Source organism: Cuculus canorus, chromosome 2, assembly GCF_017976375.1.
Source record: "Cuculus canorus isolate bCucCan1 chromosome 2, bCucCan1.pri, whole genome shotgun sequence".
Lineage (NCBI taxonomy): Eukaryota > Metazoa > Chordata > Aves > Cuculiformes > Cuculidae > Cuculus > Cuculus canorus.
This window is the reverse complement of record NC_071402.1, coordinates 91,392,213-91,406,756: the sequence shown is the minus strand read 5'-3', so window position 1 is coordinate 91,406,756 and position 14,544 is coordinate 91,392,213. Positions and strand designations below refer to the sequence as shown.

The 14,544-nt window shown below is 41.0% G+C and overlaps 1 protein-coding gene across 1 annotated transcript in view; it reads left to right on the top strand.

The window, feature by feature from the left end:
* Positions 1 to 301: 301 nt before the first annotated feature.
* TXNDC5 (thioredoxin domain containing 5) overlaps positions 302 to 14,544 on the top strand; it is a 27,081-nt gene continuing 12,838 nt past the window's right edge. The window contains exons 1-5 of the mRNA XM_054058321.1: positions 302 to 535; positions 5,909 to 6,058; positions 9,148 to 9,253; positions 10,522 to 10,618; positions 12,987 to 13,102. Coding sequence (XP_053914296.1) covers positions 360 to 535; positions 5,909 to 6,058; positions 9,148 to 9,253; positions 10,522 to 10,618; positions 12,987 to 13,102 — 645 coding nt within the window. The 5' untranslated portion in view covers positions 302 to 359. The remainder of the gene's footprint in view (positions 536 to 5,908; positions 6,059 to 9,147; positions 9,254 to 10,521; positions 10,619 to 12,986; positions 13,103 to 14,544) is intronic.

Here is a 14,544-nt window from a genome sequence, read left to right as displayed (position 1 = left end):
AGATACGAATATAATTCAATACGTAAATACAAAATCGATACATGAATTAACACAAAACTAGTGCTTATATTCCCATTCCCTTATTTATACGTAATATTTAAGACATAGGTAATATTATTTAAAATCTCGTTGTAGCCTATAACATTTTATGTACCAGTATAATATTTTGTATAGGAATATAATCTTTTATCTGGGAATACACAACTCCCCCCATCCCCCGCCCCGCCGCAGCCCCAGCGCGCACGCCACCCCCCCCCCCCCCCGCGCTGTTTCTCCCCCCGTGGGCGGGCGGGGGCGGGGCGGGGCGGAGGCACCGCCTCCCCCGGCGCCGTGGACGCTCTCTCTCTGCCCTCTCAGCGATGGCTCCGGCGCGGCGCGTTGCGGGCTGGTGGCGGCTCGTGGCCCTGTGGGCGCTCGGCCCCGCGCTGTACGGCCGGGCTGAGCCGGACCCGCACGGGCAGCACCTCTACAGCGCCGAGATGCTGCGCCACGGCGCCGCCGCCGCCCCGCACTTCGTCATGTTCTTCGCGCCCTGGTGGGTACCGGCGGCCACCCCGCCGCCTCTGCCCCTGCTGACGTGGCGCCGGGGGCAGCGGGGGCTGAGGGAGCTGCGGCTGGGCAGCCGGGGGGAGGGTCCCACGACACCCTATGGCGACCTTAAGGGGCTACAGGAAAGCTGGGGAGGGACTGTTCGCAAAGGCTGGTAGTGATAGGACCAGGGGCAATCGGTATGAACTGGAGAGGGGCAGATTTACGCTAGACATAAGAAGGAATTCCTTCACCGTGAGAGTGGTGAGGCACTGGCACAGGTTGCCCAGGGAAGTTGTGGATGCCCCATCCCTGGAGGCCAGGCTTCAAGGCCAGGCTGGATGGGGCCTTGGGCAGCCTGGTCTAGTAGGAGGTGTCCCTGACCATGGCAGGGGGGTTGGAACTAAATGATCTTTAAGGTCCCTTCCACCCAAACTGTTCTGTGATTCTATGGAGCCATCCGGTGCTCCCCGCCCTTCCCCAGTTCCACGTGTCTTCTTGGGAAGACGAGGTTGGTGCTGCTGGGGAGGGGGAATGGTTGGAGTTTGGTGGATGTCACTCACCCTGTACTCTCCTGAGGCTCGCAAATTGTTCCACTGCTGAAGTTGTGTGTGTTCTCTTTGCAATCCTGGTAAAGATAAAGGTGCAGCAGAAGGTGTGTACCTGACATGTCCTCCAGGCTGCAGATGGCTGTAGAAGATCCCCCATGGCCGTCAAAGAAAGGCCCCCGTAGCTGTGGGACAAGAGCCCTGTGGTTGTGGAATAGTATCCCCCATGGCCATGGAAGAAGGTCCCCTGTGGCCATGGAAGAAGAGCCCCCGTGGCCATGAAAGAGCTGTAGAAGAGCCATAGAGTTCTCAGGTTTGCAGGAGAACCCTTGGGGTTTTGTCCTAGTCTGGTAGTTTTGACACAAGAATAGTTGAGAAAAGTTGGAGAAAAGGGTTTGATGGATGTTAACAGCTGTCAGGAGGACTATAGTTCTCATCTCTGGGCCTTTCTAGTAGTTGTTCATATTTTTTTTTTTAATGAATCTCTTCCCTTACCCTTATTTTATCTGGCTTATCCAGATATTGATTATTGGGAGTTACGTGTATTAAGATTGGTTGTTTGGGTTTGAGTTTTGGTAGTTTTCTTTGTCCCTCCAAGCTGTCTTAAATTTAGATAAAATAAAATCAAAGGAAAAACCTGCAAAAGTTTTATGTTTGATCCCAAGTCGTCCGTTTGTTTGTGGTGCCTTTTAGGCATATGTGAGTTACGATGCTCTTTGAAATCAACAACAGAAAAGGATTTCCTTTCAAAACTGAGGAACTACTTTTTTTGTTATTAGCATTGACTTGTTTATGCCATACGAAAATGTTAAGTGAGAGCTTGAAAGAGCAGATGGCTGCCTTTGTTCTCTGAAGATCACAAAACTGGAGGATGCCTGTCTTGCTGGTGAAGGACCTGTGCTGGGGAGTGCTGCAAGGCCTAGGAAATGCCTGTGTGGAGCAGGAGTGCTTCTGCTCTGTTCTCTTTCCAGGTGATAATATCTGTATCTATCCAGGCTCTAACTTGACTGTTCTGCAGGCATCCTTAACACCAGGTGAGCTTTTATCTTGGCACAGTCTCCATAGGAGACCCTGTGCCAAATAGACTGTTGCAGAGTCCAGCGTATGCTGCACATCCTCAGCGTGCATCTAAGAGAGCACTGGCCTTGTGGAACTTGGACCACTCTGTGGCGGGCTGAGGATCTCTGTCCGAATTGATTATGAGGGAGCTGTGTTGTTTCTCAGACTTACTGCAGTTTCTCTGGATGTTCTTTTCACCCTTAGCGAAGACTTCTCCAGACCTCTGGGTCTCAGCTTCAGGGCCCGTGATCCGGACTCCTGGCTCCTGACAGGCAGCTGCTGGGCCACGTTTCGGATCCAAGTGGAAGAGAAGGGCAACAAGAACATCCAAGTGCTTGAGTGAGGTGCTGATACACAACAGTAGTTTTATCATCAGTAGGATCAGTTGGCAAACTGGTAGCCCTGGCATCTATATTAGACCTATTGCCCTATTCCTAGGTGATGTTAATGTGCAAGTCTCCTAATGCTTCTCACAGAGGCGTGCATGCGTTTTGGCACTGCTCCCTGTAGTTAGCAGAGAGAAGCCCAGCAAACAAACCAGCTAGGATTGTCTTTCACATTGCTGTGGATCTTGCTAATGTTGTGTTGTCAATGCTGCCAGTAAGAATTGGGTTAGGCAGAGCTGGTGTAACTCTTCTCTTCTGGATGCTTGAAACAAATGATGTTGAGGGCCTCATTCCTAGACAGCAACAGTACATGTGAGGTCCTACATTTTTTTTAAATATGGTGGGCTACTCTATAGAGACCATTCCAAGTCATTTGCATTGAGATGTCTAAGGCTTTCAATCATCAGGCTGTCCCCTGTGGTAGTTACACTTGACAAGGGACAGAACCACGAGCAGGTTACTCTCTCGGTGGCACGGGATGTTCTTCAGATGTTCACTTGTCAGTTGTTTGTCTACAGAGGAGTGAAGCTCCCTTGGTTCCTTAGTTGGAAGGAATTTCAAGTGAGTAGTTTCATTGTGTTATTTTGACCATTACAAATCTTTTTGACATAAGTTCACTGAGATGAAGCAGACTTGATCGCCAGAGTCTGTTGCTGTTGAATTGAACACCGTTGACTGGATTTTGCCTTGGCTTCTGTCTGGAGCAAGAGTGGTCCTGTGCTGCTTGTACTGTACACCTTTCTATCTCAGGGTCTACCAGCTTTTTAATTGGGTAATGATTTGGACTCTGTCTTGCTCTGGAGCTGCCTTTGCTAGCTGCAGAACTCAAGCTCAGCTGGTGGACTCCAGAAGAACAGTCTCTGTTCTTCACTGACTGCAGAGGGCAGTATCAGTAACTGCAGTTTTGACATATATGGTCCTTTACATCCCTTCTTGCCAGGGCCCAGGAAATGCGCCATCCGGTTTTGAACATGAGAAGCACTGATACTGTAGGAAGAGCACTGTCAGCGTGAGGTAGAGCAGCCTGGTACTGTGTACTGCCATGGCAAAATAATCTCCATACATGGGCCCTTGTGGCACACAGTTACTCAGAGTTAAAATGGGCAACCTATCTGCAAACTCTTAAAAATAATGTCCTTTCACCCATACCTCCTTATGTTAGTGGTGTATGACAAACAGGAGTTTGGTTCAGAAAGGTGGGTCTGTCTTATGGCCTTGTTAGTCTCTTTTGGTTCTTCATTAATGTTTGTAAACAGAGATTATGAATGCTTGCACCTTCCTAGCTCATGTAGAGAAGGAAGAACAAGACTCCTTATTGATGCCTAGGATGTTCCACCATCCCCAGTGGTGGAACTGGCTGCTCCTCCAGCCCCAGTGGTGTAATGTGGAGTGGCAGCAATGAAAGACTGTGTAGGTGCATGGTGCTAAGGGAGATTTATGATGTTGCATGGGCTTGCTCTCTTTAATTTTGACTTCTCTGTATATTTTGCAGCTACTGCTTATGAATTTCAGGAAGTATTTTGGGGACTGTCTTGTCTTGTGTTTCTTCTGTGTAACACTGAATTTTATTGAATGGCAGGACTGATTAAGTAGTTGATTACTGATTTAGATATAAGCATCTTTCCTGCTTTATTTTCAATTTTAACTCATGTAATCTGAAGAAGGAAGGGGAGAGGAAACCCTGTGTATGGCAGAGATCACGTTGTTAAATATCGACATGGCTATTCTGTGCTTAAAAACCCGTGGGTTAATTACTTGAGGTTGCCTTACCTAGTTTTCCATGCTCTGTTCTCTAACACCATTCATTCAATGTTTAAAACCCCTGCAGCTGCCAGGGGAAGAGACCAGGGAATCAAAAATCCTTCTCTTAATTCCAGCTCCATGAAAGAGTTGACTATGGAGGGACTTCAGTCTGAAGTGAAATATTTAAGGAATATTTAATGGTAGTAGTAACACAACATATCCCTTCAACTTGACAATTCAGAGTAAGATCGTGTGAGAGGTCATACTCCTACACGTAGTGGGAGTATGTGTGACCTACTGCGCGTCACTGTAACAGGACCTTATTAGGACATTCTTTATAGAATCATAGGATAGTTTGGGTAGGAAGGGACTTTAAACATCATCTGGTTCCAGGCCCCCTGTGATGGGCAGGGACATGCTAGACCAGGCTGTTCAAGGCCCTATCCAACTTGGCCTTGAACACTTCCAGGGATGGGGCATCCACAGCTTCCCTGGGAAACCTGTGCCAGTGACTCACCTCTCTCATAGTGAAGAAATTCCTCCTTATGTCTAGTCTAAATCTTCCCCTCTCCAGTTTGTAGCCATTGACCCTAGTTCTTTATGTTGAAGTAACTCTCAAGTTTTGGATTTGGTTTTTTTTTTTTTTTCCTTAATCATATCAGGATACACAGAAGGGTGTGAGTCCATGTAGCTTTTCCACAAGTGAACTCAAAACCAGTTATGTAAGTGACACTGCTTTAAATGGCAACAACTTTCTCCAAAGTTCTAATGGTGTTTTAATTTTTTCTTAAAAGTAGACTGCTTAGGTCATGCCAAGGGCAGTAACAACTTGCCTACTGCCAGGCTGAGAATGTTTTCTGTTAATCCAGTTATGTATTTTTAGATGTCTTGGAGGGTTGGTATAAGCAGACGTTAAGGAGGAATGAAAATCCATTCCTTAAAATTTTATTATCGTACTTACAGGAATAGGGTATTACTGTAATGACTTGAAAGACTAGGAAAACAATGAGAAGAATAATAGTTTCTGCTTCTGGGGAGCTAGTGTTATAGCAACTGTGTGAGGCCAGTTTTCTGTCTGTATGCAGGTATAATTAGTTGATGGTGTGCTGCTAGGGCAAAGGAAGGTATGGGAGGATTCTGAGGAATGCCATTCAGGAATCAGTCCTGCTGTGTGTCATGTCTTGAGTTACAGTTCTGACGCACACAAGCACGAGTGGCCTTACAGAAGGGCTAGAAACCGATATCGCCTTACCTGCTGCTAAAACATACTGTGTTTTGAAATATTAGAATGGAAAGAAAGCTAAACCGGCCTCTCAGGGTTTTTCTAGAAAGCTGGAAGTCTGAGAGCACTTTTCTTAATAGCATCACTAAGTTCAGGGGGTGTTCAGTAGTCTTTGTTACATAAAAGGATAGTAGCAAGGAGTTCTCATCTCTTGACTATTTTATAGGGTGTGTTAGCAGCATCTTACAATTCTTAATAGTATTCACAGTTGCTTAATGTAACAGTGCTTGAGTATGGAAGATTGCAGGCTTAACTGTTTCTAAATTTATCAAAATCGCTGGCCATTCTATGTATGACTTTTCCATAGACTCATTTCCCTCTAAAGCAGCTATTAAGTAAATATTGTGTTCCTTCTGTCACAGGTGTGGACATTGTCAGCGTTTGCAGCCAACTTGGAATGATTTGGGAGATAAATACAACAACATGGAAAACCCACAGGTTTATGTTGTTAAAGTGGATTGTACTACAGATACTCCACTGTGCTCTGAATTTGGCGTCCGAGGATACCCTACGTAAGTATAAAAGGATGTCTGCTCCTATTTCTTTCTTTTTTAGTTTTCCATGATCCTCTGCCAATTTGTTGAAGTTAACTTCTAAGTTATATTTTTGGTGGATTTCTTTCTAGCCCTTTGGACCTCATATGTTCATTTTAAGCCTTTTTACGTTGTTGCCAAGTATCATGTGATACATACTACTCTCTTATTTTTTTTTTAAAGAAACTGTTTTGTGTCTTGGAAGATGTCTGTGTTTAAATTAAGTCCAGAATTGTACTTTTCTTTTCTCTGAGAGTACCTCTTTCTCAAGCAACAGTACATTATACAGCCATGTTATGCATCACAGAGCTGGTTTCTGGCAGTGGTACTTCTAAAAATAACTTGTCACAAGTTTGTCAGTACAGTGCAGCATTCAGAATGAGTGTATAGGTGATCTGCTCTTAAATTTTTCAGTGCACTTGATGCTCATAAAATGATAAATTAGTAGTATCACTTAGCGTAACAGTGGTGGTATTGTACAGTCTTGATAGGTAATTTTGCTTATATTAGTCTAGGAAAAATTAATTTGGAGTTTAAGGTTGTTAAACTCCAATCCAGTTACGAAGGATGTGTGCCTTACTACCTCAGCTTTGATAAGCAGAATGTGATCTAGAGCATCTATGACAGGTCAGCCTAGATAGTGCTTTTGGGCTGGATACATGTGCTCTTTTTTTTTCTGCTGAAAAGTAGCAAAGAGATTTTTTTTTCTTGTGAGTTCTTTAAAGCTTCTTGCAAAAATGGATGGGATCATTTCTACTGCTTTACTAGTTACTCATCTTAGTAGGGATAAGTGGAGAATGTAATCATCTGTAGGCCTTCCACAGCCTGTGTTTTCCAGTTTACTTTGCTTGCTCACTTTGTCTAGCGTTACTGCTGACCCCAGCAACAGCCTGAACTTGACATACACTCCTGGCTGCACTCACTTTGACGCATATGTGTGCATCTGAGTAGAAGTTGAGAGTTATAAATAGCAAAGTCCTTGTTGAAATAGGTATTTTCCTTAAGGGCAGTTTGTGGCATAGTTCCACTAAAAATACCAAGAAACAATGGGTTTTACAACCCAAATATTTTAATATCCCCAAAAGTAAGTGTTGGTTGTCTTTGCGTATTTGAATAGATTATATTGTGGTGCTGTTCCTTGTAAAACAGAAAGAGTGGCAGAGATTTTGGATAAGAAAAAAAAAATGAATGGAGATGTAATTGCTTCTCCCTCTCCTCCTTTTTAAGGTCGTCGAATATCTAGGAATAGTTAATGTTCACTTTCATCTACTTGAAAAGTGTAAATGATAAGGCAGTCACCTGCTACTTACAGAAATATAGAGAAGAAGGGGAATTCATCATATAAATTCTCTTCCTGTCTAAGTCGGTATTTAAGTAGCCTGTTTCTAAAAGTCTCCAGCAAGGGAAATTTCACAGCTTCCTCAGGGACAGAGGGATTGTCGCAAGTCCAGGATGTGTTGATCCCTACGCTGCTTTTCCAAACACCCACTGCTTTTCCAAACACCCATCAAAGGAAAGGCTTCATTCCCTTTCCATCCTCGTGAGAGTAAAATTGGCTGAGAAGTTCCCTGTTGTCTCAGAATTATTTGGTGCTGCAAATACTGTCTCAACTGAACTAGAGAAAACTTACCTCATTTGGAGAAAATAAAGGTGCAGATGGCTCTTGGAGCTGTATGTTTTTTTTCTCGTTACACCTCATAGCAATACATTTGAAGTTTGTTTTAGATGTTCTTCTGTTTAATTTTTGGTTTTTTTCCTTCTTATTACAAAGTTGCTACCCCCCCCAAAAAAAAAAAATTTGACTTTCTGTCATTGCAAGGAATGTTCAAGAATGCCTTTAGAAAGACAATGGGAGCTCCTATCTCTTTTGGATGCATTTGCATTATGTGTTTTTTCAACACTTTCATACATTCATTTCTTTTCCTACTGGAACAAGAAGAGAGAAAAACAAGAAAAAGAAAAAGCATTACAAAATGATAGCTTGGCAAGGGGAACTGAGGACTAGGTGACAGTAGTAACTGGAACTGTGATTTGCTTTAACAAGTAAGACTAGGTCAGAAGTCAATATTGCCCCTTTACCAGATATATTTCCATTGTTTAGTTAAATATTTAATAGTACAAGCCTTAGGTGGTTTATGGAGAAGTTTTGGTAGCAATTATTAAATGTTATATAAATGAATTCTTGAATTATAGAATCATGGAATGACTAGGTTGGAAGGGACCTACTGGGTCATCGAGTCCAACCATTCCTGACACTCCCTAAACCATACCCCTCAGCACCTCGTCCACCCGTCCCTTAAACACCTCCAGGGAAGGTGACTTGACCACCTCCCTGGGCAGCCTGTTCCAGTGCCCGATGACCCTTTCTGTGAAAAATTTTTTCCTGATGTCCAGCCTGAACCTCCCCTGGGGGAGCTTGAGGCCATTCCCTCTTATCCTGTCACTTGGGAGAAGAGGCCAGCTCCCTCTTCTCCACAACTTCCTTTCAGGTAGGAATCCCCACAAGCAGTCACTTATCTCCTTGACCTATTGACTTGTTTCAGCATATTTTCAAGAAGTTTAATAGCATGTGAAAAGTCTTACTTTCCAAGAGCAGTCAATGAAGGAAATGTGGAAAAGAAATTCCTGAGAAAACAGGCATTGAGTTTTTTTCCTTCAGCAATGGAGAGTGACAAATGAAACAAAATTGAAGCTTTTTGACAAACGGGAATAGGATTCATAGGCAAAACGAATGATTAACCTTAGAACTGAACACTGCAGTATTTTACTTGCGCTTGCTTATTGATCAAAGCAATAGCATTAGGCTATGTTGATTTTTAACATGGTATTTCTTTTCACTATTTTTAAGATCGCCTCTAAAAGGTTATAGGGCAATGAAAAAGTGTCCTAACTTTCAGACATGACCCTTTAAGTTGAGGAAGATGCCTGATGCTGATGCTAATAGTCAAGAGAGCTGTTACTGCTGCTGGAGCTGCATTGCTATGGATTAGCAAAGCATGTTAGCTTTCAGAGAATGTTTCCTGTGTGGAAATTTTTGCCTCACTCTCTTCTATGTTTTGATCCTTTAGACTAAAGTTGCTTAAACCAGGACAAGAACCTCTGAAATACCAAGGCCCTAGGGACTTCCAGGCGCTGGAAAAGTGGATGTTGGAGAAGCTAAATGAGGAACCACCTGTAAGTGAAAAGGAAATAAGGAAAGCAAATATTCCCTTCTGCAGATTTTTTTTATCTATCATTTCTATATATTAGGCTTCATCTTCCAGGAGGAAATCTGCTCCTGACGATAGAAGTCAGGTGATGATAATAATATGGAACAGCATCCATGTAACTCAGAAAAGTGGTTAAAACTGTCATCTTGTGACCTGATGTTTGTTTCCTGTATTCAAAACTACAGTACATAATGCAGTTTCTAGTGTTTAGCATTTTGACAGTTTAAAATACAAGTCAATTCAATTGACACCTCTAGGTCACATTTCTAGGATAAGAGAAGCAATTTATCTATAATACATTATAAATTGCATTTGTGTTGAGCTTAATTACTACTTAAAATGTGGATGCTATCTTTAGCTCAGTTATTATCTGATAATGTTGTAGCCTAAAGAAAGGATTTTAAATAATCAGGTAAGTTAAGCTAATACCATCACTAGGAAGCCCCTTGATTTCAGGAGTAGCACTTGCATATAGTAGCCAAGCCTTGCCTAAAAGTAAATTTGTGATTGCTGTTTCTAATCAATATAAATCTTTAGTGATTGCTGAATCACAGTTAGAACATGATTATTTTTACCATAATCGTGATATTTTTAATAATTAAATATTAAGTGCTAAGCTATTCTAAGAAATGTACTTTGAGGTTCTTAAAAAGCTGACTCTAGTGTCTAGAAAGTAGTCACGTGTTTTTACTGAAGTGCCAGTGGGCTTGCTGCAAGTTATACCTATAAAGTGTTTGCTTTTTTCCCCATCGTTGCTGTCTTCAGGGAACTATTAGGTACCCCCTTCTGGCCTTAGGGGAGCAGAAAAACAGCTTTTTCACTACCTATTTGTAAATAGACCCAAGACCGCTGAAACTGGTGCGATGGCAGGTGTGGTGGATGGGTGATGCTACGGGGGAGCTGTTATGTGATCTGAGTGTAATGCTGTATGGGGATGTGATGAATGACATGGCAATTACTGTGCTCTGTGACTATATGACAGCACGGTGAAGGACTCTGTTATTCCAATGACTGTGATAGCACTCTTCTGGGTAGTCTTTTTCACAATTTGCATTCAGGTAGTTCTTTTTTGTTTGGAAATATTATATACTTGAATCAAGCTAAATAAGGATGTTGCTTTAGGAATTTAAAATTTCAGAGTACAGGGTTGGCCACAGAATGGTGGGATACAGGAATGAAATATCATGTATTCACTGTACAAGACAAATAAAAGTTACTTTTTCTCATTAATAGGTTACAGAATCAAATGTGGAACCACCAAAAGCCCCTGAAGCTAAGCAAGGAATGTATGAACTCTCAGCAGACAATTTCAAGATGCACATAGCAGAAGGTAACTGTTGTGTTTTTCATAAGCAAGAGATACCTGGCATACAGAGACACCTGTAGTAGGAAATCTGCAACACAAATGTTAGTTAGTACTTCCTTCACACTTACATTTTCCAGTAATATCTAGTGAAAGAGGATGAAAATACAGACTGTATAAAAATGCAGTAGCTTAATTACCTGTTACGCACCATGAAAAAGTTTAAGAACGGCACTACGCTCAGAAGGCAATAAAATTAAGGCCCCTAATCACATGAAAGAAGATAGTGGGACTTGCATAACTAAATTGTCTTTTTCCCTTAGTTCCTTGCTCAGTCACAGCCTTGCCACTCGCTTTGTGGTTTTGCAGTTCCTGTTTCCTCTTTCCCTAGGTCTGGGCTTGTTTTTACTCCCAGGCTGCTGTTCTGGATAAATATAATCCACTCACTTCCTCCTTACTGCCTCTATTCCACTTCAGTCTGACCCCCTTATTTGATGTCGTTTAGCTTCCTTCCTCCAGAATTTAATGTGTGCAAACACTTCACCTGTTCGGCCATTTAAAAAAAATACTTTGTCTGGAAGCTTTAAAATTAATGCCAGGAGTGATACCTACCATGGGGAATCTTGCCCCCAACATACTGGATTTTGTAAAGAATGAGTAAAATCTTACAATACAAACTTTGGGCTGCTATAACAGCAGATGATCCTACCATCTCTATCTGTTTTCCCAGAAACAAAGGTTGGATTACATTAACTATCTGTTCCCATACAAGGAACCAGTGAGGTAGATACTAGAGCTTCTTAAGGTAGCCATTAACTGATTTGAAATATTTTCAAGTGTAGAAGAGCATTTTGTGCAGCTAACTTAAAATCGTCCAGCCTGTGTGGCTTAGAACAGAATTACATCAACATTCTCTGTGGATTCTCCTCTAAGCCATCAGGGAGCTCCTAAGCATTAAACAATTTTACAGTCTGAGAAGATATTTAAGTTTAGTGTATGCGTAAATGTTTTAATGCTATTAATAATATTTTTATTATTTATTCATTGGTGTTGAGAGAGGAAATACTCTTATGGTCACATCTGATGGTTGAGCTGATTTATGATAATTTGTGAAGCTGTTGTCCTCTCTTGACTTAAGTTACAAGAAGTTAAATGCTTAGATTTAGCAGGAGGCTTAGCATTTCCAGCTGGAAGGTTGACTTGTTCTTGAAAAATCTCCCTTTACCTTTTTGGTGCACTTGGGCAAAAAAAAAAATAATTTTTTTTCTGTTGAGGAGGAGGGTATATCAGAGCATGTGGTATAGAATAGCTGATTTTGATTAGATGTTCTTATTAATACTTGAGAAATTTTAGTTTGCAGTTCACTTGAACAAAGCAAACCGTGTCAATCAGTTTGAAAATCTTCCATGTGCAGACCAGGAAAGCTAGAGTTAGAGTACAGTTTACATTTCCTAGTTATTTTGTGATGTCTTTCCTCTGACCTCCTTTTGTGAACAAGCCCTCAAACTAGAAATGAATTCTAGTAATATTAGGCCCAAAGCAGTCTTCAAAGGATTATGAATAATTCTGTTTAAAAGAGCTTTTCTCCAGGTGCTGGCATTTCCTTCAAATTAATTTGATTTATTTTTTTACTTATTTTAAGTAAATTATTTTTTATTCCTTATTAACAGAACCTTGCCTTGATGTGTGCAAAAGTGGGCAACATCTTAAATTAATAGTAATCTTAATTGAAGGAAATTACATATTTCTGCAATTAAGATTATACTTTTAAACTAAACATCATTAGGATATAGTGCAGACACTGTCTCTATAAAACACCACAAAAATCTACTAAAAGTAGTGATTTCTGAATAATTGACATGAAAATACAAAGAGCAGGGCAGAAAAAGGAAAATGGAAAGCTGAACAAAATTGTTTAGTTAGTTCGTGGATTTAATGCAGTGGTGTTCCCTAAGAGACGTTTAAGCTGAAGTCTAATACTTACTCTCATTTATGCTGATATAAATACATAGTTCCTGGGTGGTTCTTTCTGCTCTGCAATAGGCCAAGTGATTGGCATGGTAAGATTATACCGTGTAGCAAGTGGTTAGATTAAAAATACCAGGTTTAATATCTCTTTCTTTTTTGGCTTGAGGTTGTGAAGCTGTTTGGATTTTCAGGGAAATTGGCAACACTGTGGGACTGCATACAGTATTAAAAACCTAATTGCCAAAGTATTCTGTCCTGGCCTTTGACTCATAGTGTTTCCTATCTTTAACTCAGGAAATACCATGATAAATTTGCAGTTTGAGATTAATACCTAGTCTTTAATTGCAGCCAAATTAATCCCAAATGAGTTAAATCTTTTTTTTCTTTCTTTTCTTTTTTTTTTTTTTTCCTTCCTTTGACTTAAAAGGTAATCACTTTATCAAATTCTTTGCCCCTTGGTGCGGTCATTGCAAGGCTTTGGCCCCAACCTGGGAACAGCTGGCTCAGGCCTTTGAGCATTCAGAAACTGTCAAGATTGGCAAGGTAGGCAAAGTGCTCTTAGTGTGAAAATGTGTTTTGTGAGAATGAATGTTGCAGCCATGTATCATGGGTTTTGTGCCGTGATTTGCAAATAACAATTGTTTTGTTTGTCACTTCTTAAATGCTTTTATAGTCATAGTTTCTATTCTAATTTTGGGACGGTTATGTTTTTTCTCACACATCCACTGTTGACAGGACTCCCTCATTTTAAGCAAGGACTTGTTAAAAACACAGCTAGCTTCCTGTGTTTCAGAAACAGCTGGGAATATGTTTAATATTTACCTGCAGGGAATGATATTTTGAGGTTTTTATGTTGTTTCCCCTTTGTCAGAACTTGATAGACTTCAGTATTTATTTTGAGTGGGAAAGTGACTTCTAATTTGCTCTTAATAACATTGAATTCCTTAACAAACTTTAGACCTACAGGACTCCTTAGGGTAAATTCTTTATTGGTTGGGATTTTTTTTTTCTACCCCCATAGAACTTATTAAAGGTTTCAGGGGGTCTTCCACCTTAAAAACTGATATCTTGTCCTGCTTTACTATTTCCCTTAGGGTTGATAACCAGGTTCTGTGGTGTATTTACCATGGGAGCTTGTTACTTGTACGTGGAGTGACTTCTGTGCAGAGGTATGGAGGTGGTCTGGCAATTGCAGTTGCTGGCTTTATTTGCTGACCCATACCTAAGTCCAGGTGGCTCATGATGTGAATCCCTCTGTATTTGCCAATGGTGGAAAACTGACTGGACCCAACATACATGTGCTTAAGCTTTCAGAGTGGTTCAACTGACCTGAAAGACTGCGTAACAGTTAACAGTGTTGTCAGTCCTGCAGAGCGATTAAAACCCAGTTATCTCCCCTGCCTCTGCCCTCACAGCACTTTCAGCTTTTGCTGGAGGTGATAAGCTTGACTTTTTTTTTTTTTGTAATTATTTTTATTTTTAATGCTTTTGAAAATTTGGCAATTCAGGTATGCTGTAGATGTAGAAAGCGGATCAGCATAGTTGAACTTCAGTCAAAGACACACGCATATATGTAAAAAGAAAATTTTGAGACCTGGTGGATATAAAATTAGATTGCCTCTCAGAATAAAATATCAGAGGCTATTGCTCCTTCAATGCTATCTGTACCAAACGTTGCATCTGCTGATATAGTTTGAGAACCTTGCTTGCTGTCTTATAAAATCCTTGCATAGCTGAAGTGTCTTCTGGAAGTTACCATTCTCTGATACTCAGCGAAAAATAAACAAAAAATGTCCAAAGTCTCTGTTTTATTCAGTTTTCTGTTCTGTTTGCAGTTACTATTACTGATAGTTGCCATGAAGATCTGTTTTGATTCCTAGTCAATTTTGTGTAACTGTGTACCTTGTGAAACTATTTTAAGTTGTCTTGGCTAAAGTTGTAATTCTGTAAGTAAACAGGAAACACAACTGTTTCTAAGAAGGCTG